General features: G+C 37.4%; 1 protein-coding gene across 3 annotated transcripts in view; it reads right to left on the bottom strand.

Annotated features, from left to right (window-relative positions):
* The window catches only part of IPO8 (importin 8), a 116,050-nt gene that overhangs the window by 38,327 nt on the left and 50,924 nt on the right, over positions 1–26,799 (bottom strand). For all 3 annotated transcript variants that reach the window (XM_059402725.1, XM_059402724.1, XM_059402723.1), the window contains exons 18-24: positions 25,438–25,563; positions 24,671–24,768; positions 20,983–21,078; positions 7,616–7,836; positions 5,922–6,127; positions 3,190–3,393; positions 2,487–2,603 (exon numbers count right to left, since the gene is read on the bottom strand). In XM_059402725.1, the coding sequence (XP_059258708.1) occupies positions 2,487–2,603; positions 3,190–3,393; positions 5,922–6,127; positions 7,616–7,836; positions 20,983–21,078; positions 24,671–24,768; positions 25,438–25,563 (1,068 nt within the window). The remainder of the gene's footprint in view (positions 1–2,486; positions 2,604–3,189; positions 3,394–5,921; positions 6,128–7,615; positions 7,837–20,982; positions 21,079–24,670; positions 24,769–25,437; positions 25,564–26,799) is intronic.

The raw sequence follows: 26,799 nt of genomic DNA, 5'->3' as shown, positions 1-26,799 counted from the left end.
ACAGCCTTGCACATAACTTTCTTTTCTCTTTCTGCTTTTAAAATTCTTTATCACCACTTTGTGTCATTTAAATTACTGTCTTGGAAGGGACCTTCTTTGGTTGATTTTTTGGTCGGGGGGGGAATGTCTATACGTCCTGAATCTGAATTTCTATTTCCTTCTCCAGATTAGGGTTTTTCTCAGCTATTATTTCTCCAAATAAATTTTCTGTCCTCTTTCTCTCCTTTCCCCGGGATCCCTGTAAGCAAATGTTGTAATGCCTAATGGGGACACAGTTCCCTAAGTCTATTTTCATTCTGCATAATTTATTTTCCCCTCACCTGCTCAGCTTGATTACTTTCCATTACTCTGTCCTCCACGTTGCTAATCTATTTTGCTTCCCCTAGTCTGCTATTTATTCCATTTAGTGTATTTTTAATTTCAATTATTGTTCTTTTCTCTGATTGGTTCTTTTCCAATGTTTTCTCTTTGGTAAAGAGCTCACTGAAATCCTCCATTGTTTTCTCAAGTCCAGTAAGTATCTTTATGACAATTATTTTAAATTCTCTATCAGGCATATTATTTATCTCTGTTTTGCTTAGGTGCCTTGCTATTGTTTTGTCCTGTTCTTTTATTTGGGACATTTCTTCTCATTTTGTCTGACTTTCTGTGTTTATTTCTATTATGAAATTCAGCTACATATCTTGTCTTGAAAGTAATGGGTGGAGCAAGTAGTTTTAACAAGGTGGCACTGGCCCTCTGCCATAGGAGATGCATCTCCGTCTCTGAGACCGGGCCAATCCACAAGGCATGCATAGGCAGGGTGCACAGTTTTAACAAGACTGGCCACCGCTACTGGGACTGAGACCCCCACAATGTGCACCATGGAAACAGTGGTGGCAAGGTTTGCGTTAGTCTTTGGGGGACTAAAGACAGCACCAGGACTGAGGCAGGCCCAGCTGAAAAGGCTGGTGCATGGTGTAAGCAAGCTGGGTAGTGAAGGCAAGTTCCAGGCTGGCTCCAGCAGGTATCTTAGTGTTTATGCTGGGGCAGGGGGTCGGGAGAGTGAGGAAGGGAAATGGCACCGACCAGCAACTTTGTTCCTGGTGGAGTCTTTCAGTACTCTCTGCCCCTCAGGGACATACTCTGAGATTAGTAAATAATTCTCCCTTCTGTATGCCCCAGGCATTTTTCAAGGTACTGCCTCTATGTTGTATCTCTGTAGGTTGTTTGTTGTGCTATAGGGGGTGGGCACCTAGTTTTCTATAGCCCTCAAGGCTCTCTTGGAACTGAACTTGCCTTTTAAAGTTCCAGGCTATAAATCACCCTGGTTGTAAGAACTAACGAAATTCAGCCCCTCTGGTTTTCATCAGCCAGGTGTTATGGGGAATCATCTTTCCATGCAGGCTTACAGTATGATCATCTGTTTTTCTCCTCCCTCTATGCCCACGGGTCCCTTCCACCAGCGGACAGACCCATCCATTTGGTTCCCCACTACATCTCCATCCTTCCTATCCTCTTTGATGTGGACTCTTCTCTCCCTCTTGTTGTGAAGTTTGTTCTGCCAGTCTTTGAGTCATTCTCTGGGTTATATACCCTAATGTGAGTGTTACCTAGTTGTATCTGTGAGATGAGGTGAGCTTACGGTCCTCCTACTCTGCCATCTTCCCCTGACATCCCTGAGCATTAACCTTTAACAGGGCTATGTGAGTAAGCAGTTATGTTTACTATCACAGAAAAACTGCTAAAAAATGCTTTACCTCCCCTATCTCAACTTCTAGTAAAAATAAGCAAAATGAAAACAAGTCTCAGAGCCATGTCTTAACAGTTCCATAGTCTACTGCTAGAAGTGTGCCCAGAATTCTCCTATTAGGGGGACTGACATAGACTATGCAGGGCTGAACATTCAAATCCATGCCGAAGAACTTAGGCTCTAAATCACAGGTACCTGTTCCATGACATTTTCCACTAAAATATTTTTGTAATTACAAAATCTTTTCCATTGGTTTTCTAGGAGTAACCACAATAATGTCTGCAGAAAATAATTTCTCCAGGTCAAAAAACTGAAAATCAACAAGAATCACATAAAGCCCAGCAAAAAGAAATGAAGAGTGCTTCATTTCCAGGAAGACAAGCCCTTCGGTCTATTTGGGGGTAAGATGTTTAGATGGGTTGTCCAACTGATTAACTCTCCCTCGGCAAAACTCATCCCCACCTTTTTACATCTTGGGCTCTACAATACAGCATAAGTACTCCTGAATAACCACCACTGGAAGACACTTATTAATGCACAGGATTTTGCAGATCTAAGATACCACAAGTGATTAAAAAGCAACATTTTTTAAAAAATCATACAATAATAATTCATTATTATCCCTAAAGGTTGGCCTCTAACAATTTTTAAAACAGTCTTTAGGTGCCACAAGATTCATTAATAAGGCTGACTCAGTGCCTCCACACATGCACACTCACACATGCACTCCAATCTGGAAATCTGGAGAGCTGACCTGCTACTGTCTTCCGGTGCTCTGCCAGGGTGTACACCTCCTGCAGCGCCCTCCTCTGGTCCTCACTGAGTGGTGCCATGAGCAGCTGGTACCAGGCAGCATCCCGATTCTGCACAGCTGTTGCATTGTAGAAGAAAAAGATGAGTCTAGTGACAATGATCATTTCAGAGAAAAGTGACATGATAATAAAAGTACAATGAGATGACTACAGATAGTAAGAGAAAGAGTTCAACACCATAACAAACCCAAGGTGGTAAAACTTACTCCACCAAAGGATTATTCCTGAGTACCCACTCTGTATCCAACCATGTGGGGCTATCAGAGGATGGTTAAGACTTGCCAATCTCTGCTTTGCCCAGTTCTCTCCTGCCATCGCCCTCTGAGGTTTTACTAACTATGATCCCTGAATTCGATCTTGACATACACCTCTACTCAGGTGCTGTCATTTTCCTCCAGATTCTCACAGTACCTGCAGCTTCAACGTCCGTCCCACACCAAGAACTCGAATTGGTGCTTTAGGCAAAACCATCCCCTGAGTCTCCCAGGTTTTTCCATGTGGACAACACACCACAAACTCAACACAACTGAATCCAAATTTAACATCTAAACCAATTTGCGGCAGATCCCAAAACAACTTCTAACCGAAGGAAATAAAGATCGACTTCAGAGAAAATATCTGAAGATTTAGCAAGTAAAGACCTACTTAGCAGAGCTTGTGTAAAAAATTGATATTCATCCACACTGTTGTCAAGGTCAAGTGGAGTGCTGAATCCTTCAAGGGCAGTTTCTTCCAATACCTCTTCATCCCAGTCATCCTCCTCCTCCTCCTCCTCTTCACCTCTTCCATTATTTGATTGCATTGCTTGAGCAGTTTTGTTGGTCTCCTCTTCATCACTTGAAATCTCCTCTGTGAATCCATTAATTATTGAAGAAATGAAAACACAAAAGGACAAAACATTCTGGATATGGAAAAACTACCACCTATTTATATATGAAATTCTAAAAATAAATCTTTACTGTAATTTGTTAAATTGAAAACGACTTTATCCTCCTTCCTAAAAACAAGTGTCCCTAAATCTAAAGTCTTCTGGACATTACAACCGTTTTGCTAGGGCTGCCTCATACTCTTTACTACAAAAATGCTATTAATCAGAGTCCCAAATTTTTTTTTTTTTTAAAGATTCCATTTATTTATTTGACAGAGAGAGATCACAAGTAGGCAGAGAGGCAGACAAAGAGAGAGGAGGAAGCAGGCTCCCGGCTGAGCAGAGAGCCCGATGCGGGGCTCAATCCCAGGACTCTGGGATCATGACCTGAGCCGAAGGCAGAGGCCTCAACCGACTGAGCCACCCAGGCGCCCCGAGTCCCAAATTTTTTTGTCCTAAAAAAAGACAATTGTACAGTCAGTGCACATGTTATGTGTTTTAAATAACAATGATCTCCCATTGAGAATCTGGTCTCTTAACAGTTACCTAAGTTGATTATGAACTGCTTAGAAGTTCTCAAATGAGATTGTTTCTGCTAATAGAAACAGAAAACTATAGAAATAGAGAAAAATTAGCTACATGTAGATTGAAAAGTTGAAATCTGAATTGTATATCATCATGGATTCTGCTTTATTTTCAATGCCAATCTGTTTTAAGCAGTTAGCCCAGTACTGTAACCAAAAGATAGGTTGATTTTGTTCTGCATTTACTAAGAGGGAAAAACCTAGAATAAACCCAAACTAGACATTATTTCAAAAATAGTTCTATAAAACATACCACACTGAATTAAACTGTGAAGTAGTTTTGGGGTAAGACAGGAAACCCTGGTTTTGATCATATATACATACATTTTTTATCATATATATATATATATATATATATATAACACATGTGTATGTGTGTATATATATATATATATATTTATGACAAAGGTATAATTACAAAGATAACAAGAAACACCTTTCCTAGTTAATCATTCTACACTTCAGTGGAAATACAACAGGAAAATCTGGGAAAGTACTACAGAATTTTTTCTCAAGCCATATTAGTTATAAACCAACAATTTACAAAATAAAGACTTGGAGAATATTGTAACATTCTGAAAAAAGTAATTCCATAACTGTTGGCCTATACTTAGCAAAAACACAAAACCCTTCTACTAAAGAAGCATTACTGCTTTACATGATATTCAGAAAAAGAAATTAGAGGTACCTGGGTAGCTCAGTTGGCTAAGTGTCTGACTCTTAATTTTAGTTCAGGTCATGATCTCAGGGTCAAGAGATTGAGCCGCACATAAGGCTCCATGCTGCACATGGAGCCTGCTTAGGATTCTCTCTCTGCCTCTGCCCCTCCCCCCATAGCATGCATGTGTGCATACTTTCTCTCTCTTAAATTTTATTTTGAGAGGAAGAAAAACATTAAATTCAATCAGAAGAAGTGTACTGTGTTAGGGGTTAGGGAAGGGTACCATTTCTTGTACATGAACAAACCAGAATGATGCCAATTAAATGTTTTAAATCTGCACTTGCTGAAATCATAGAATTTTGCATCAAAAAGAGAGATGTAGGTTTTCCATGAAAGTTCTGATTTTTCTCATTTAAAGAAATGTCTGTTTTTAACTAGAAGAGGAAAAACTCCACTTGGAGTTGGATAATGTTACTTCCTGGGCGCAAGTAAATAGTTTTTTGCAGTATCATTAAATAAAGATCTAATATGCTTGACCCTAACAATCTTATTCTGAATCTCTATTAAGCGAATAGCCTTCACTTGTGTATTTTACTCTAAATTTATTAATACATAAACTCTAAGTCTCTCCTACATAGTTTCTGATTAAGAACCTTAAAAAAGGGGCACCTGGGTGGTTCAGTGGGTTAAGCCTCTGCCTTCAGCTCAGGTCATGATCCTAGCATCCTGGGACTGAGCCCCACATCAGGCTCTCTGCTCAGCAGGGAGTCTGCTTCCCCCTCTCTCTCTGCCTGCCACTCTGCCTACTCGTGATCTCTGTCAAATAAATAAAATCTTAAAAAAAAAAAAAAAAAGAATCTTAAAAAAAATGTACCAGGCACTCTATTAATCTGCTATACTGACACTTCTGCTTTTAACTAAGTGGTTCATTTATTAATTCATGCTGCTGACTTCATTGACATTGTTAGCACAAATAAAAAGAAATAACTGGTTGCTAACTTATCATCAAAACCATTTGATTCTGTTACAAATGTATTTGTATTTCCCAGGGTGTAACATTAAGTTCAATAATTATTTAAATGTCAAAAAATGAACTTCTCTAAAGTTATATGTCAGAATATGTAAATCCACCCCAAAATATTTTTTAAATGTGCAACAAGCCAAAGAATGTAACTCTGTTTAATGACTCCAAATAGACTAAAATTTAAAAATGCATGCTCAAATCAGTACAATTCTAGCACTCATTGCAATTATAAGACTTTACCGTTTTCTTCCATATCAGCCTTCTCCACTTTTGAGCGATCTTCACGGTTTACCAGTTGTCTGGTAGCACAGACCTGCTTCAGACCAAGGAAAAGGAAAAGAATTGAGGGCACAATCTGTCCCACTACAGCATCTACTGCAGGAGGTCGATTTTGCAGTTCCAAAAGGATACTCAGTCCTATTATACACATCTTCCGGTCATGATGCCTACAAATTACAAAGAAATAAAATGTGTTCATGATAAATAAGGACAGTTGAAATACTACAAGAAAAAATGGCCAATGTAGTATCTTAGGATTCATTCAATAGAATTATACAGAGGTATCCCCCATTTTGTACCATATGAAATCTTACATAAATCATGTTTTATAAACCAATTATCATCAAAGAGCTAGAGAAGTCTGCAATTAATATGGTCAATCTTGCTATATCAATTTATGATTGATATGAATACTATATCTGGGCCTTGGCATACAAGTTCTATTAAAGCAAGAATACCTACATTTGACAGCAGGAAATTCCTAACCAACAGGGGAAAAAGGAAAAATTTAGACTCTGTCTTCTGTATTAGACCGGATAAAGGTATATAGTGCACATACACTGTACACTAACCCCAGGTGCCAAAAGCTATTCAGAAACTCAGCATATACTAAGGAAAACTTGACAGCTCTAACTAAATCCATTAAATGTTCTCTGCTTTGGGGCATCTGGGTGACTCAAGGGGTTAAAGCCTCACTTTGGCTCAGGTCATGATCCCAGGGTCTTGGAATAGAGCCCCGCACCTGGAATCGAGCCCCGCATTGGGCTCTCTGCTTGGCAGGGAAGCTGCTTCCACCTCTCTCTTTCTCTGCCTGCCTCTCTGCCTACTTGTGATCTCTGTCTGTCAAATAAATAAATAAAATCTTTAAAAAAAAAAGTTCTCTGCTTTAATATATAATAAGGAAAATTTGATTTTGAAGGAAAAAAGTTTGACCAGTATACATTATATACATTTTTGTTAATTCTAAAATATTATATAGAAATATTCTTTAAAATATTTTGTTTAAAAATATTAAGAATGTAAAGACTGCTATATTTGGTATAACACTGCCAGTAAGCCATTGTCAGAGCTGAAATTCTAGCGTAACAGAGTCACGAAGAGGTGTTCAGTCATTTGAGGAGGGCATGTACATACTACAAGACATCTCATTTTTTCTAAGTTCAGACACTAGGAATGTACTTCGCCTAAAGACACACTCTCCCACAGGAGCAGCACTTGGGCTACAATGAACAATCCTCCTTTCTGACCTCATGTTTGAGAATAAGCTCCCCTGAGATCTGCAGGGTTCAATGTCTTGTCACCAAACTGGCATTTCCCCTAGAAACCTAACCCCATTTAGAATGTTTTTGCCTATCGACACTTAATAGTCAGGGAACCAGATGTACACTTAATTCTTGTTGCCTCAAGATACAATGATAGCACATAAGTCAAAAACCAGTAAGGACAAGCTATACCTAATTTTCAGAGACTGGATTCTTTCCACTAGATTATACTTCTGAAACACATTCTTAATTCTCTAAAAATTAAATATTAGGTTAATACACTAAACATTAATCCTTAAAAAATGAAAATTATCTTTCTATATGCTATTATATACTTTCAAAAGTCAACTTTCCAGAAACAGAAATGTAGAATAAAATCTAAAAGACACATACCCAAGAAAACAATCTGTATCATTCATCCACTGATTTATAAACTGTACAGTTATAGGTCCAGGGTTGTGAGGCAATTGAATTTGTTCTAGAGTATGTAGCAGCAAATCAGGGTTGTAGTACAAGGCAGCAATTGCAACCTGAAGACACATGGTGCGGAGCTCACTAGTTTTAACTCCTCGGGTTAATCTCTCCAAAACGAGTTGAACAAAGAGTGGAATGCACTAGAGGAAAAAATGAAAAAGAGAGTCAACCATACACCTAGAAACTAGGTAGAGCGTGTCATCAATAAATAAGATACTCTTGGGGTGCCTGGGTGGCTCAGTGGGTTAAAGCCTTTGCCTTCTGCTCAGGTCATGATCCCAGGGTCCTGGGATCGAGCCCCACATTGGGCTCTCTGCTCCATGGGGAGCCTGCTTCCCCAGCCCCCCAATCTCTCTGCCTGCCTCTCTGCCTACCTGTGATCTCTGTTTGTCAAATAAATAAATAAAATCTTGAAAATAATTAAATAAGATACTCTTAATGATACTTAATGATACCTTTGCTTAAATTGTTTTTGGAGTTATTCAACAAATTTATATTCTCATAAAACCCAGATATTAAATGGCCAAAAAGAGGTCTGAGGGCAGCAGTGTGAGGAAGTCTCCTTCCTTTCTGAGTGCAGATTACAGTTAGTTGAAGACTGTCCCTCAAGAGTCCCCAATCAAATGATGCCAATAATCTAAATGTAGACTCCACCATTTCCACATTTAAGGTAAAATGACTAGGTTAGAATTTTTCTTTGTTAAATCAAATTGGATGGGACTGAAAATAATCAAGATGTGACTGGAATTTCTCCTGAGAAAGAAAATTCCTAAGTCAGTCAGAGGATGTAATGAAGAGCATGGTGGGCGCCTGGGTGGCTCAGTGGGTTAAGCCGCTGCCTTCGGCTCAGGTCATGATCTCGGAGTTCTGGGATCAAGTCCCACATCGGGCTCTCTGCTCAGCAGAGAGCCTGCTTCCCTCTCTCTCTCTCTCTCTGGCTGCCTCTCCATCTACTTGTGATTTCTCTCTGTCAAATTAATAAATAAAATCTTTAAAAAAAAAAAGAGCATGGTAACCGCAGTTAATAATGTGGTATTGCATATCTGGCAGTTGCTAAGTAGATATTAAAAGTTATCACAAGTAAAAAAATTTGTTACTACGTATGGTGCTGTATGTTAACTAGACTTACTGTGATCATTTCACAACATAAATATCAAGTCATTGTTATACACCTGAATCTAACATGCTACCCATCAACATCTCAATAAAAATAAAATTCCTGTTAGTATAAGACTAAAGCAAAAATGGTAGACTTCACACATGAAAATGAAGGCATCTGATCCAATTCTACCATGTTGATAAACTACCTTTGTTAAAAGTATTTCCTGGGGCACCTGGGTGGTTCAGTGGGTTAAGCCACTGCCTTCGCTCGGGTCATGATCTCAGGGTCCTGGGATCGAGTCCCACATCGGGCTCTCTGCTTGGCAGGGAGCCTGCTTCCTTCTCTCTCTCTCTCTCTCTCTGCCTGCCTCTCCATCTACTTGTGATTTCTCTCTGTCAAATAAATAAATAAAATCTTTAAAAAAAAAAAAAAAGTATTTCCTAATAGTTATTTTCACTGAAAGGGATGGGCTGAAATGATTTGTGTAAAACAAAATTCTGAGGTCTTAATACAAGCTCATTTTAAAAACAAATGTTAAAAATCAAGGCTTCAGGGGCGCCTGGGAGGCTCAGTGGGTTAAAGCCTCTGCCTTCGGCTCAGGTCATGATCCCAAGGTGCTGGGATCGAGCCCCCATCGGGCTCTCTGCTCAGCGGGGAGCCTGCTTCCTCCTCTCTCTCTCTGCCTGCCTCTCTGCCTCCTTGTGATCTCTCTCTCTGTCCAATAATAAATAAAATCTTAAAAAAAAAAAAAATCAAGGCTTCAGGGTAGAATTGAAGGACTAGGAAGAGCACAGAGGAGTCTGAGGGCAGTGAAGGCCAACGTATGTTACTGAAATGGTAGACACATGTCATTACACATCAGTCCAAACTCATAAAATGCACGACACCACGAATGAGCCCTGCGGGCTCCGGGTGAAATATGCATTCTCAGTGCAGGCCCCTCAGCTGTGACCACTGTACCGCCCAGTGCACATGTTGATAATAGAGGCCACTGTGCATGTGGAGCTGGGGGATATGGGAAATCTCTGTATGCTCAAGTCTGTGAACCTGTAACTGCTCTAAAAAATAGTCTATCAAAATAGTCTAGAGTTTCGTCTGAGGGCTGCTGGAAGGAAGGTGGGTGAGGGGAGGAGGTCAGTGGGTGATGGATATTAAGGAGGGCACACGATGTAATGAGCACAGGGTATTACATGCAACTGATGAATCACTAAGTTCTATCTCTGAAACTAGTAATATACTATATGGGAACTAACTTGAATTTAAGCATTTTTGAAAGAAAAACTAAAGTTTTGTGTAGAATTTTGAGTTAAATTTGATATGTTTTTGGAGTCAAAACTATAAATATATTAGGATCAGCAGAATACTAGCCTTCTTTAGGAGGATATATATAAAATTAAAACACACAACTACACATGGTAGTTTTGGGGTTTTGTTTTTCAAGATTTTATTTGTCAGAGGAGAGAGGGCACAAGCAGGGGGAGCGGCAGGCAGAGGGAGAAGCAGCCTCCCCACTGAGCCAGGACCCTGACACAGGACTCGATTCCAGGATCCTGGGATCATGACCTAAGCCGAAGGCAGATGCCAAAGACTGAGCCACCCAGGCACCCCAGGATTTTTTTAAACTACATATTAATAACTGTACTAACTATGGCAATATAGACACTTAACTGACTGAGACATCCAGGCGCCTCTACACATGGTACTTTAAGATTTTATAAAGGGGGTGGCTCAGTGGGTTAAAGCCTCCCCTTGGCTCCGGTCATGATCTCAAGGTCCTGGGATGGAGCCCCGCATCGGGCTCTCTGCTCAGCGGGGGGACCCCCCCCGTCTCTGCCTACCTCTCTACCTACTTGTGATCTCTCTCTCTCTGTCAAATAAATAAAATCTTAAAAAAAAAAAAAAGATTTTATAAAGAGATGACTAGTTTGATGTTTGATTAACCATCCTGGGTGGCTTAATCAGTTAAATGTCTGCCTTCAGCTCAGGTCATGATCCCGGCTCCTGTCTGCTTCTCCCTCTCTCTCTGCCCCTCCCTCTGCTTGTGCCCGCGCTCTCTCTCTCAAATAAATAAAATCTTAAAAAAAAAAAAAAATCCTACTGAATTCTTCTCTAATTCTGATGCAGAGCATTCAGGTAGCACAACACATATAGCATACAGGCTATATTAAAAAATATTACTATGGAAGAAAGGGGAACCCTATTGCACTATTAGTGGGAATGCAAATTGGTGCAGCCACTCTGGAAAATAGTGTGGAGGGTCCTCAAAAAGTTAAAAATAGAACTATCCTATGACCCAGTAATAGTACTACTGGGTATTTGCCCCAAAAGTACAAAAATACACTAACTCAAAGAAATACATGCACCCCTATGTTTATAGCTGCATTATATACACTAGCCAAATTATAGAAAAAGTCCAAATGTCCGTCAACAGATGAATGGATAAAGAAGATATGGTGTATGCAATAGAATATTATTCAGCTATAAAAAAGAATGAAATCTTGCCATTTACAATGTGTATGGAGTTATAATATGCTAAGTGAAAAAAGTCAGAGAATGACATACCATATGATTTCACTCCTATGTGGAATTTAAGAACAAAATAAGCAAAGGAGAAAAAGAGAGGCAAACTTTCTTGGCTTGCCAAGTGATGGGGCTGAAGGAGGGCACCTGCTGTGATGAGCACAGGGTGATGTGTGGAAATGCTGACTCACAAGACTGTACACCTGAAACCATTATTACACTGTATGTTAAGCACACTGGAATTAAAATTAAAACAATAAAAAAAAATTTTTTTAAGATTTTATTTATTTATTTGACAGAGAGAGAGAGAGATCACAAGTAGGCAGAGAGGCAGAGAGAGGGGGAAGCAGGCTCCCTGCCGAGCAGAGAGCCCAATGTGGGACTCGATCCCAGGACCTGGGATCATGACCTGAGCCAAAGGCAGAGGCTTAACCCACTGAGCTACCCAGGCGCCCCATAAAAAAAATTTTTAATTATTACTACAAGTTCATTATTGTGAATCAACAAAGCCACAAGAATATGTAAACTAAGCTTGAAAAGCTCTTCTTGAGATGTTTTAATAATAAAATTTCATTTTAACAAGTATTTTCTATTACATACAAAGCCATTAAGAATACAAAAAAACTGGGGACGCCTGGATGGCTCAGGTCATTATTCCAGGGTCCTGGGATCAAGCCCCACATTGACATCCCTGCTCACTGGGGAGCCTACTTCTCTCTCTCCCTCTGCTGCTCTCCCTGCTTATGCTCTCACTCTCTCTCTCAAATAAATAAATTAAAAAAAAAAAAAAAATACAGGGGCACCTGGGTGGCTCAGTTGGTTAAGCAATTGCCTTCAACTCAAGTCATGATCCTGGAGTCCCGGGATCACGTATTGCATCGGGCTCCCAGCTCCATGGGGAGTCTGCTTCTCCCTCTGACCTTGACCTTCTCCACTTTCATGCTCTCTCTCACTGTCCCTCTCTTAAATAAATAATTAAAATCTTTTAAAAAAAAAAAGGGAATACAAAGAAACTTTGAGGTTTTACAATGAATAAAACTAAAATTATCCTTTTATATTAAAACAATCAATTCTGGAGACTACTTTATGCAGAATACTTCTCTATACTACTATGGAGTGATCTACAGGATGGATATATGATTATGTGAAGAAGGCAAGATGGGAAAAAAATATATGTATGCCACTACTTAAGAAGGTGAGGAAAGAATGAACACATCTATTTGCTTACTTTTTAAAATGAAAGGATGAGGGGCACCTGGGTGGCTCAGTGGGTTAAAGCCTCTGCCTTCGACTCAGGTCAAGATCTCAGAGTTCTGGGATCGAGTCCCGTATCGGGCTCTCTGCTGGGCAGAGAGCCTGCTTCTCCCACTTCTCTCTGCCTGCCTTTCTGTCTACCTGTGATCTCTCTCTGTCAAATAAATAAAATAAATTTTTTTTAAAAAATCTGTAAAAAAAATGAAAGAATGAACTAAAAACTAAAGGGAGTGGAAGAGAAGGGGGAAAAAAATAAGGGCAGAAGGGACAGGGATGGAAGCTTGACCTCCCTGAATACACCCTGTTTTGTAAATTAGACTTTAGAATTACATATAAGTAATATATTTAGAAAAAATTTTAAAGCATTTCTAAAAGTTAAAATAAATGAATCAAATAGGGATTATTTTAAAGGACTTTAAAATTTATGATTTGACTATATTCTGGCTGTATATATCCCTAGCATATGGATATACCCTGAAGATAAAAAGAGCTATTAAAAATCTTAAACAGTTAATAGTAATCACATGTTGGTGATAATATTGGTATAATTATTCTGACACCCTATATATATGTTAGTGGGATACAGCAAGTGAGTAATTATAAGGAAAACCAGGATTTTGGTACAGCCGATATAGATCCAGGTAATTAGACTAACGAAAAATAATGTAGTACTGAATATGAATTGGAAATATCTGTGTGTACTAATGATGGGCAAATCTTAAAATGATACAATATGCATTTCTTGGCTCTCCTGTGGAAATAATGACCAACTCAGTAGCAATGAATATCCTTTGTGCTTGTAGCCTTAAAATACCATTTCCCAGCATAGGGCAGGAAATGTACAAGATGAACCTGGAACATCTTCTCATATCAGACAGCAAGGAAACTACCAAACACTACCAGGGTCAGTCAAAAGCACTTATATGATAAATTCAAGAAGTTCCCACTGGCCAAAGCTGAAATATACTGAAACATATTAAACAAATTTGAATCTGTAAGTTCTTAATAATATTTAAAAAAAAAAAAAAAGCAAAACACCTCATCGGTCATCTTTGGAGAATGTTAGGAAACAAACTTTCTATCTTGAATCATAGTAAATAAACAGACATTCTCACACTGTTCCTCAGAGTAACTTGGTAATAGGTAAAAAACTATTCCTTCATAGAAATATTTCAGCTAATACATGAAAAAGTAATGATAGAATAATCACCACCAACACAAGTAACATCCTAACATGAGAGACAACCAGATATTCTGTGCCTCCTGGTAGAAATACAAACTACCATCTATGAAGTATTCTTGCCAAAAGAATCACAAATGAATCTAACCAAATCCCTAGACCTAACTCCCAAGTGACAGGAAGTACAGAGGACTATAATTCCAGGCAATAGACTCCTTTAGCTCTACTGAGTGCACCACAACAGTAGCCTCCCTAACATTAAAGGTTCCCCAGGAACCCTAAATTTCTGACAAAAATTCTTGAATACCAATTTTCCAATCCTTCTGCAACCTAGTTTTAGGGGTAGAAACCCACTGTATTACACTAGAAATTTTTACTTATTACCTTCAAATGGGTCCATCCTTTTTCTTCAGCTTCAGGTATTGAATTTAGTGATTCAGTACTTACATACAACACCCAGTGCTCATGACAAGTACATTCCTTAATCCCTGTCGCCTATTTAATCTATCCCCCCCACCTACCGTCCTCTTGTAACCATTAGTTTGTTCTCTATAGTTAGGAGTCTATTTCTTGGTTTGCCTCTCTCTTTTTCCCCCTATGTTGTTTCTTAAATTCTACATATGTGTGATATCATATGGTATTTGTCTTTCTGACTTATTTTGCTTAGCCTCATACTCTCTAGCTCCATCCATGTCATTGAAAATGGCAAGACTTTGTTCTTTCTTATGTCTGAGTAACATTCCACTGTATATACCATATCTTCTTTATCCATTCACCGGTTGATGGACATTTGGGCCTTTTCCATAATTTGACTACTGTTGATAATGCTGCTATAACATTGTATCCCTTCAAACTAGTATTTTTGTATTCTTTATATAAATACCTACTAGTGCAATTGCTGGATTGTACGGTAGTTCTGTCTTTAATAAAAGCAATTCTCTTATCCAACTCTTTATTACATATTAGACTCCTCCAAACTGAAATGTCAACTTTTTCCACTTTCTACAACCTTGCCTCTTTTACTGAGAATATAAGGCTACTGAATTTAAGCTTGCACACCCCTTCTTTCTACTTCAAGACATCTGTACATCAGCATTATCCAAACAGCACTTTTATAACAGTTAATAGATGTTCCTTGGATTTGGAAAACAAAAACATCCCAGAATTAAATTAATTTGAAACACACAGATACCAACACCCATTTAGACACCTTTTCATATAAAGGCACTAGAAGTCAAGCAAAAATGAAATCTGTTGAATTTTGTTTTATCCAGTATTCCTAAGGCTTATCTGACCACTGAATACTTTCTGTTATGAACACCTACTAACACCATTAGATGGTCACAGTTTGATTAATATCACTCTATTCCTATCTACTGGTATCCATATTTTCTGTATTTGTGGGAGAAGTCATCTTTATAACTTTCCAGGGTAAAATCTGTGCTCTTGAGCTTTCCCCTGCCCTCCTCTTCTAACAACTTATTTTTTCAGGTCTTTCTGTGCAATGTTTGCAATGGTCCCTACTGTAAATCTTGTTCTAGTCCTCTATTCCCAATGCTTTTAGCCTAGAGCAGAAGCAGACTTTAATTTGCTAACAGCCTCCTCGCTCATCTTCATAGCCCAGTGTATGCAGAAGACCTGTTTAGAATAAGGATGCTTCTAGGAGATTCATTATTCTTAGTGCCTATCTTTGATCATATCATTTCTCTGCTTAGTGGATTCTCTGTTCATTTGCTTATGGCATAGGTTGGTAAACTTTTAGTCAATATTTAGTAATACTTTCAACTTCGGGGTGTCTGGGTGGCTTAGTCAAGCAACCAAGTCTTGATTTTGGCTCAGGTCATGATCTCAGGGTAATGAGACGGAGCTCCATGTCGGGCTACATGCTGCGTGTAGAACCTGCTTGGCGTTCTCTTTCTCTCTCCCTCTGCTCCTACTCCTGCTCATGGTTTCTCTTACTCTCAAAAATAAATAAATACATACATAAATACATTTAAAAATTTTTTTAATTCTTAGTAATACTTTCACTTTGTAGGCTACATATGGTCTCTGTTGCATACTTTTTTTTTTTTTTAAAACATCCCTTCAAAAATGTAAAAACCATGCTTTATGCCTAGGCCATATATACGGGTCACAGGTTGGATTTGGCCCATAGTTTGCCTTCTTCTGGCTTACAGGAGAGATTCTAAACTCTTTGCCTGGATTTATTCTCCACCTTTCTGGCTTTTGACCTTCTGCTCAAAACTTTCCAAAAGCCAGTCAACAGAACTAAACCCTTTGCTACCTCACTCAAGTCCTGTGCTTTACTACCTCCTTATTTTGTTTTCACCTAAAACACTACTCACTGAAGCCTTCTTTGGGGTTCTAACAGCAAAACTGGCTTCTGTCAAATCAGAGCCCTTGAACATACACGTAAAACTTTATCAATACGAAAAAGGAGCCTGAAAGGTCACTCTAAAAATAATGGAGAATTTGGTGGTAAGCGAAAATTGCTTTTTTTTTTTTTTGTGGCTCTCCTAATTAAAATAAGAAGATAAACCCTAAGCTAGCAGTTCATGTGGGAAAAGCAAGAAAAGAGATGGTCATGAAGAACCCTCCTAGAGTCAGAAACTCAAACATGAACTTTTGAAAACTTCAAAATGACCATTATAAAATATGTTTACAGAATAAAGGAAGCCATATTTTTTTTTAAGGACAGTTTCCTTTCTTTTTTTTTTTTTTTTAAAGATTTTATTTACCTATTTGGCAGAGAGAGGGAACACAAGCAGAAGGAATGGGAGAGGGAGAAGCAGGCTTCCTGCTGAGCAGGGAGCCCAGTGTGGGACCTGATCCCAGGATCCTGGGATCATGACCTGAGCTGAAGGCAGACACCAAAGACTGAGCCACCCACGCACCCCTAAAAGAAGCCATTTTTAAAGTCACAGGAAGCCATGATGACCATGTCTCATCAAATATAAAACATCTATTAGGACATATAAAATATAAAAAAGAATCAAATAAAAATTCTAGAGTTAAAAAATACTATAGGGGTGCCTGGCTGGCTTAGCCAGTAGGTCATGCAATTCTTGTTCCTGGAGTCTTGAGTTCAAGTCCCATGTTGGACACAGAACCTAGCTTAAAAAAAAAAGCACTATAAACAAAATGAAAAATTCACTACAGGGACCCCACAACAGATCTGAACTGGCAGAAGAGAGAATCAGCAAACCTAAAGATAGACTAAAAAAGAATATGCAATCCAAAGACCAGAGAAAAGAAAGAATAAAGAAAAATGATCAGAGTCTCAAAGAAATATGTAACACCATTAAATACACCAACATATGTTTAACAGGAGCATCAGAAGGAAAGAAAAAAAATATTTGAAGAAATGGCTAGAAACTTGCCAAATGTGACAAAAAACTATACATCCAAGAAAGTCAACAATGTCCAAGTAAGATAAACACAAAGACATGCCATAGTAAAAACGGTAAAAGACAAAGAGAAAATGTTGATAGAAGCATAAGAAAAAACATACACCACTGCCAAGTACAAGGGAATGTTAATGGGATTAACAACTGTTAAACAAGAGACCAGAAGGATGGTATGTTCAAATTGCTGAAAGAAAAACCTGTCAACCAAGAATTCAGTAGAAACTGTCTTTCAAAACTGAAAATAAAATAAAAACATTCTCAGAAAACAAAAACAGACATTTCATTGCTAGCAGACCTACCTTGTAGGAAATACTAAAGGAAGTTCAAGCTGCAAGTAAGTGACCCAGTAGGGAATTCAAAAACAAATACACATGCATGCGCGCATGCACGCGCACACACACAGAAGGTAATTATGTAATTTTCAAAAACAGAAAAACACTATTCCTTTGACTTTCTTCCCTTAAGTGTTTTAAAAAACAGTGGCAATTTAAAAAAAAAAGCAACTGCATAAAATAACATCTTAAAATTATATCATTGAAACTATAAAGTATAGAAATATAGTTATTTTCAACATTAACAATAAAAAGGAGATAGGTGCAAGATTGTACTGGAGCAAGCAAATGACACCAGATGGTAACTCCAATCCAAAGGAAGAAATAGAAAGAATTGAGAAATGTAAATAAGAAGGTTAATATGACAAACTCTATATATACTTGCTTTTCTTAGCTTAACACATAAAATTACCAAAAAATATATAATTATTTAATTAAACTAATTAAAAAATATAATTATAAACTGTGTATTACTAGGTTTATAACATATATAAAATGTACCATATAGAACAGTAATAGTAGAAAAAGGAAGAGGAGGAGATAGAGCTATATAGGAGTAATGCATCTATATCTCACTAAAAAGAAGTTAATCTAAATCTGAAATAGATTCTGATTAGATATATTACAGTAAGCCCTAGAACAACCACTAAGCAAATTTTTTAAGTAGTGGGGACAAAAACTAAAAAGCAATTAAAATGTGACATTAGAAAATATTTACTTATTTCAAAGTATTTACTTATTTCAAAAGAAAGCAGTAAAAAAAATAGGGGAACAAAAATAATAAGACAAAAAATAAATAAAATAGCAGACTAAATCTATGCATCATAACAATATTAAATATCAATAGATAAACAATCAAAAGGAGAGAATGTCTCATTGGATTTAAAAAAAGAAAAAAGCAAGAAAACAAGATTCAACCAAATGCTATCTACAGGAAACACACTTTAGATTCAAAAATACAAACACCTTGGCGCACCTGGGTGGCTCAGTCAGTTGGGCGTCTGATTCTTGATTCTGCTCGGTTGGTGATCTCATGGACATGGGATCGAGCCCTGGCAACACTTCCCAGGGTGATCTACAGACTCAACACAATGCCAGCTGACTTCCTTGCTGGATCTGACAAGCTGATCCTAAATTTCACATGAAAACTCAAGGGACCCAAAATAGCTAAAACAATCTTACAAAAGAACAAAACTAGACGACTCAAACTTCCTAATTTCAAAACTACCAAGTTATAATAAAGACAGTATAGTCCTGGATTAAGGATTAAAAAATTAATCAGATGAGAGTCCGGAAATAAATCCTCACATTTATAGTCAATTCATTTGACAAGGGTGCCAAAGACAATTCAAAGGGAAAGAATAGCTTTTTCAACAAATGGTACTGAGACAACTTTCTATCCACGGGCAGAATAATGAATTTAAACCCCTTCCTCATGCCACACAGAAAAATTAACTCAAAATGAATTAAGTACTTAAATGTTACAGCTAATACTATAAGCTCAGGATACTATAATGCTCAGAAAATGAAAGAAGGAAATCTTCATAGACTCAGATTTAGCAATGGGTTCTTAAATGTAACAGAAACCACAAACAGCAAAAGAAAAAAGATAAACTGGGCATCAAAATTAAAAACTGCTTCAAAGGACACTATTAAGAAAGTGGTAAGACAACTCACAAGTTGGGAGAAAATTTTTACTGAGCCACCCAGGTGCCCCATGGGAGAAAATTTTTGCAAACTGTATATCTGATAATGGACTTGAATTCAGAATCTATAAATAACCTCTATAACCCAATAGTAAACAAATAACCCAATTAAAATGAACAAAGAATCTGAATAGACATTTCTCCAAAAAAAAAAAAAGATAAACAAATGGCCATATGAAAGATGCTCAACATCATTAGCTATCAAGCAAATGCTAATCAAAACAACAAGATACTACTTCACACCTGTAAGGATAGCTATAACAAAAAGACAAAGCAAGAGCTGATGAGGATACAGACAAATTGGAACTCCCATTCACTGCTAGTAGGACTAGTAGGCGCAGCTGCTCTGGAGAAACAGTGTGGCAGGTCCTCAAATGGTTAAGCATAGAATTACCACTCGTAGATACATACCAAGAGAAATGAAAACATGTCCACAGAAAGAGCTGCATACAAATGTTCATAACATTATTCATAATAGTCAAAAAAGGAAATAATCGGGGGAACCCGGCTGTTTTAGTTGGTAGAGCTCTCCTAATTAAGAGTTGTGAGTTCAAGCCCCACACTGGGCATGGAACTTATTTTTAAAAAATAATAATTAAAAAAAAGTGGAAATAATCCAAATGTCCATTAACTGATGAACAGCTAAAATAAATGTGACATATCCACCCAATGGAAAATTTAGCAATAAAAAGAAATGAAGTACTAGTAGTATACATACTCACACATGGATGAACCCTTAAAACATTATGCTAAGTGAGAAAAGTCATTCACAAAGGACCACATGATCCCGTTTATATGAATGTCTAGAATAGGGGCACCTGGGTGGCTCAGTCCTTAAGCATCTGCCTTTGGGTCAGGTCATGATCCTAGGGTCCTGGATCCAGCAGGGAGCCTGCTTCTCCGTCTCTCACTCCCCCTGCTTGTGTTCCCTCTCTAGCTGTGTCTCTCTCTGTCAAATAAATAAATAAAATCTTTAAAAAAGAAAAGAAAAGAAATGTCTAGAATAGACAAATCTCTAAATAAGAAAGTAGAATAATGGTTGCGTAGGCTGGGGGGTGAGTGTTAAGGGGAAATGAGAAGTAATTACTTCTGGGTATAGAGTTCTTTGGGGAGTAGTGAGGGAATGCTCTAAAACTGTCATAATAGTTGCATGATTCTGTGACTATACTAAAATCCATGTAAGTATGTACACTGTAAAGGAGTGAAATATATGGTATGTGAATTATAGCTCAATAAAGCTATTTTAAAAAGTACACAGAGCAAAAGTTACAGAATGAAAGAAAAAAGATAACTCCAAAATTTCACTTTAACACTTCAACACTTTTCTCAGTAACTATCATATCATGATTATATCAAACATCAAATTAATCTTTGTTGAAAATGTATAGTGCTTTTTTTTATATCAGTAAAAGAAACTTTTTTTTTTTTTGTACAATATCTTCAATTCTGGTTAAAAGAAGATATCCGAGAATATCTCAAGAGAATCCACAAAAGCAAAGGAGAATGAAGATCTCTGGAAAACCTGTTGAGTAGAATTTACATATTCATGATTTGCTTGATAGCCTCTTAAATTATTACATTTCCTGTTTATTTCTTTCTCAACTAGAATGCAAGGTGCAATTTTCCAACTGTATGAGTATTTTTATCATTTAAATAGGATTTGTACCAGCAAGCACAAACCACAAGCTATCTTTTTAATTTTCCACCATAATATAAACAAAATTCATTCAAGCATGTAAATTTTCAATATAAACATCCAGTACAACCTTTCCATACATGTATTACCTGATCAATTCCCTTTCCTTTGCACTGAAGAATGATGACTTCAAGAAGTTTGGCTGCATGACATTCTGCATCTTCTCCTGCATCTCCACATAGAACCTACAGTAATTACAATTCAGCTCAGCAGTGAACACCATTGTATAGAATTTAACTTGAGTCTACAGGAAGCAAATATCCCATAAAAATTCAGGAATCATAGCTTGGGGGCATCTGGGTGGCTCAGTCAGTTAAGTGTCTGCCTTCAGCTCGAGTCATGATCCCAGGGTCCTAGGATCAAGGCCCACATTGCAATCATCCAATTACAATAAAGTAAGCTATATGAGTTAAATGTCCAGATAAGAAAAGATTCCCTTTAAAGGCAACAAAACAATAAAATGAAATCAAAAGAAATTTTTAAAAACCTTTCATTTAAACAATAAAACAAACCCTGTAGTTTTGTTTTAGTTCATTTTTGTCATAATTTACTATCACACACCTTTTAATTTCTCTATATGGATTTTTATAACTACAAACATTTTCCATGGATGTTATAATCATTTAGGACTATAAGTATTACAGTACATAAGTTTAATAGTTTACCAGACCATTCCTCTATTGTCAATTCTATATTTCTACTATTATAAATAAATTCACAATGCACATGTTCATACATAACATTTGGAATATAATTGCCTTACAATAAGATTCTCAGAAAAGAGATTTATAGAGTAGAGCCACGCTTATATTGGAAATAAGAAAATATGGAAAAATTAATAAGAGTCCAAACATAAGCTACAAGAAAAAGAACAGACTTAACCTAAAAAGGAGACAGAAATTAAAAATACAGACAAAAAGAGGTAACAGAGAGAAACAAAAGACAGACTCATTAAATAAAGACAACAAAATGGACTTTTGTCAAAATTATTCTTAAAGAGTAGAGAGCAAAATTATAAAAATATTAGAATTGAGAAAGACATAAATACAGGTAAAGGAGAGATTAAAATAAGCAAATACTATGGAGAACATTATATCCCTTACATATTTGAAAGCTCAGATGAATTGGATAACTTCCTAGACAAATACAATTTAAGAAAACTAAATTAAAAAGAAATTCTTGATAAAGAAGACAGATTGAACATTCCCATTTAATTTTATTACTTCCCAAAAGGCCATTAAAATGATAATAAAGAGGTTTTAGAAGCATAAATCCACAAAGACAGAGAAAAGGAAAAAAGTAGACAGCTGTAAAATTTTGGAAACGAAAACAGATGGATCAGTGAACTGAATCACAAGCAGGTAGCTGGCAAAGCCAAAAATCAACCCTATTTACATAAAATTTAAAATTCTACCTCTTAGGATAATATATCTACATCTAGATTCTAAATGTGAATGAGCTATGGAACCAGAATGTCTTCGTTCAAATTCCCACTGACACTTATCTGTGCTTTTAAAAAAGCTAATTAACCTCTGTGTCTTACTGTCCCCATCTGCAAAAGGAGGATAATAATATACTTACATGGTAGGGTTATAGAATACAGAAAGAAAAAAAAAAAATCACTCCCTTTGCCCCAAATTGCATTTACTTGGGTTTTTTCTTGGTTGGTTGGTTGATTTTAGTCCCTACCTCCAGAAGGAGAAAAACAAAATATATTTTGGTAATTTTAAAAATAGACTCTAGAGCCAGATTACCTGGCTTCAAATATGGCTCCAATGTAGACTAGTTCTGTGACTTAGGACAATTTGCCTCAGGCATGATGTAAAAAATTGTGCCTCAGTCTCCCCTTTGATCAAAATGTGATACTTTCCTCATAATGTTGCAAAGATAAAATAAGTTAGTATGTATAAAGTACTTGGGAAATACCTCATATATAGTAAGAATTCAGTAAGTATTAGCTATTAATAAAAATCAAGATTATGACATATATTTTCACCACTTGTTAAGTCTAAGGCCATAACCATGAACATTGCTTTTACCCCAGCTACTATAATACAGAGCAGCTGTACTAATGGGTGTAGGACTGTTACATTTTCTGCTTGCTGCTTTCTCTTCCCTTTTCCCTCACTAGCAATGGTCTCCACTTAGGAGAGGATACTAAAGATGGCCAAGTGATTATGATTTAATAAGCTAGGTTATTTATTACAGACCTAAATGGGTCTTCAAAAATCATGATTCTAGGGTGCCTGGGTGGCTCAATGGGTTAAGCCTCTGCCTTTGGCTCAGGTCATGATCCCAGGGTCCTAGGATCGAGCCCCACATCAGGCTCTCTGTTCGGCGGGGAGCCTGCTTCCCCCTATCTCTCTGCCTGCCTCTCTGCCTACTTGTGATCTCTGTCTGTCAAATAAATAAATAAAATCTTTTAAAAACAAAATCATGATTCTACTCCTTCAGTTTATATGTGATGAAACTTAGTGACCTCCCCAAATCTCCCAGGCTCTTTACAAGTGAACTGAGACCTGAATCAGATGCGCTGATTTATCAGTTCAGAGCTCTTAACATCTCAGTACACATCTCCTCTAGTGAGGTAGACAGGCTGTACACTAGATATTTTACACCCAAGGCCAAACTTAAGTATCTGGCACCTCTATGCAATGCAGTTTTATATTTATGTACGTATAAATATTCATCTAACAGAGAAGGAAAACATTATTTATATTCAACAATGATTCTACGATATTACCAACAGAGGGCGAAATCTAACCTGTGACAAAGACAGAATAAGGAGACAATCCTGTTTGTATGTAAATATAACAGTAGCCAGTATATGGCTAATAAATCATCTTGGACTGAGCTAAATGATGCCATTTTTCCAACTATTCCAATTTTTCTATCTTATATTATTTATATTCAAAAAATATATATCTAGTGTTTTCCAATATACATATTTAATTAAAAAATCAGTAATTGATAAATTGTCGTTATTTTCTTAGCATTTTGCTTTTCTGTTACTGGTTTTTTTAGCACTTTTCTTGAATCAAGTGGCAAGTTTGCATTTTTGAAAGAAAAAACATAAACAAAATTATTTACCCTAAACATTATAAAGTGCACAGCTATAAAAGTGGCAAGTGTCAGGAGTGCCTGGGTGGCTCAGATGGTTGAGCATTTGACTCTGCTTCAGTTCAGGTCATTATCTTGGGGTCATGAGATCGAGCCCCATATCAGGCTGTATGCTTGGCATGAAGTCTGCTTGGGATCCTCTCTCTTTCCCTCTCTCCCTAACACCCTGCATTCTCTCTCTCTCTGTGTAATAAAATAAATCTTTAAATAAATAAATATATAAGGGGCGCCCGGGTGGCTCAGTCAGTTAAGCCTCAGACTCTTGACTTCAACTCAGGTCATGATCGCAGGATCATGGTATCAAGCCCCCACACTGGCAAGCCCCCACTGCTGGCGATGTGCTCTGTCCCTCTCCCTCCACCCTGCCCCCCTGATCTCTCTCCAATAGATTAACAGATTTTTAAAAAATAAAATAAATAAAAATTTTAAAATTAATAAATAAAAATGGCAAATAGTCTTAAGCACAACACACAATAAACAACTATCAAATTACAATTCCAAGGTCTATTAGAAAATTAAAAATAGCAAATATTGAAATAGCAAATGTTGAAGTCAATACAGAACTAAAGTATAAGAAACAAACTGAAAGAGTGTCCTGAAGTAAAACACTTAAACATTAGTAAGAACCATTATAACGACTGATTAGGACACACTTACCTTTCTACACATTGTAAAAAGTATTTCTAAATGCTTTGGATTAGATAATAAAGTATCTGTATCTATTGTCACATAATTATGCAGGAGAGGCATCATATCTGGAAAAGAAATTCAAAAGCCCAATGAGACTTGAGTGACAAGAATAGAAATAAATGACTCCCACTGAAACCACATTCTGTGGTTTCATATTACTATCTTCCCTCACAACCACAAAATGCTAGTAACAACAGTGACAGATCTGCTCTTCCTAGACGAGGAAGATGTGGATCAGAAAAATTAAAATGCTCATCTTTTATTATAGTGATTGTTCTCAATTTTTGTCTTTTTCTCCATAGGTGTCATCACCATTTGACCAACTGTATATTTTCTTGCTTGTCTGTGTGCTCCCCCCACCTTCCCCATTCCCCCCACCCAACTAGAAGGGAAGCATTAAAAGAGCACGCACTATTTTGCTCACTGCTACACTGCTATGCTTAGAACAGTTCTGGGAATATAGACAGCATTCAGAAAACAGTAATTCAATTAACGTATGGTTATATGTGCTGACTGCAAACTGACTTAAGATACAACAGGAAACAGTCCCCCTTCGACTGCCTGTATTCCTGGAGCTGCAAAACACTGCTCTGATAGCACTACCCTTTACTCAACAGGGAAAGAACAAGGATTTTCTGATTAGTAGTGGAATCATGTGAGCCTTTATATCAACTGCCAAAGGAAATAATGTCTAGCCACAGAAAAGCAAAAATGTTAGATGGTCAAAGCCATACCTGTAAAGTATTCAAAACAATCCTGCTGAAAAACCTCATATAATATACCTAGCAGCTGCCACATTTGAGGGGAAATACCATGGCAGGTTAAACTATATGCCAGTGAAAGAATTTCTTCATAGAATTCTAGAAGGAAGAAAATCTCTAGTTAGAATGCTAGAAAACAGCAACAATTAACCACAGAGACCCCAGATAGGAAGATTTAGGTTATCCACTCGCATACATTCCTCTCACACATAACATACCTGTAGCACCCCCTCATCTGCATTCCCATCCTCAGCTCCCTCTATTTTCCACCTTCCCTTTCTTGCCAAGATCTGCCCCCTACCCAGTCAGATGGCACAAAAATGTGTTTTTGCTAAACTCACCCATAACACTGGAAATGTGTGTGTGTGTGTGTGTGTGTGTGTATTTTTTTAAGACTTTATTTATGTGTCAGAGAGAGAGAGCACAAGCAGGCAGAGTGGCAGAAGAGGCAGAGGGAGAACAGCCTCCCTGCTGAGCAAGGAGCCCCATGAAGGACTCAATCCCAGCATCCTGGGATCATGACCTGAGATGAAGACAGATGTTTAACTGACTAAGCCACACAGTCTCCCCAGGAATATGTATATTTTTGATACTGTGTAATAAATAAAATATAGTTTATGCTTCTAAAGTTGTATCAGAAATGGATACAAGAAGGAAGAGACTGTTGTCTATCTCTCATGCACAGAATTTTAAAATTACAAATAATATTCTTTGGGAAGCTTAATTATGCTAGGCTAAAATATCTTCCCGCCTCACATATATTTACAAACTATATTCTGGACCATATTTTGTCAAATTTACAAGACAATTATACCCACTATAAAAAATCCAAAGGAATGCTCTTACATTTGCAGATATGTCTTTGTTATTACCCTCTGTCAAAAGGAAATCGTATCTAAACACACAATGAGAAAACACAATTCTCAATACAAAATTTTCAAATAATTCCTACCACGTCACTAAGCAAAAGTCTTTTAACTTCAAAGGTTTTTCCCTCTTTTTTAAAAGGTATTAGGTACACCTGGGTGGCTCAGTGGATTAAACATCAGACTCTTGATTTCCTTTTGGCTCAGGTCACAATCTCAGGGTTGTAAGATTGAGTCCTACATCAGACTCGGTGCTGAGCGTGGTGCCTTCTTAAAATTCTCTCTCTCCCTCCCCCTCTGTACTGCCCTGCAACTTGTGTGTGCTTTCTCTCAAAAAAATTTTTAAAATCTTGGGGCGCCTGGGTGGCTCAGTGGGTTAAGCCGCTGCCTTCGGCTCAGGTCATGATCTCAGGGTCCTGGGATCAAGTCCCGCATCGGGCTCTCTGCTCAGCAGGGAGCCTGCTTCCCA

Source organism: Mustela nigripes, chromosome 6, assembly GCF_022355385.1.
Source record: "Mustela nigripes isolate SB6536 chromosome 6, MUSNIG.SB6536, whole genome shotgun sequence".
NCBI classification, from domain to species: domain Eukaryota; kingdom Metazoa; phylum Chordata; class Mammalia; order Carnivora; family Mustelidae; genus Mustela; species Mustela nigripes.
This window is presented reverse-complemented; position numbering and strand designations above follow the sequence as displayed.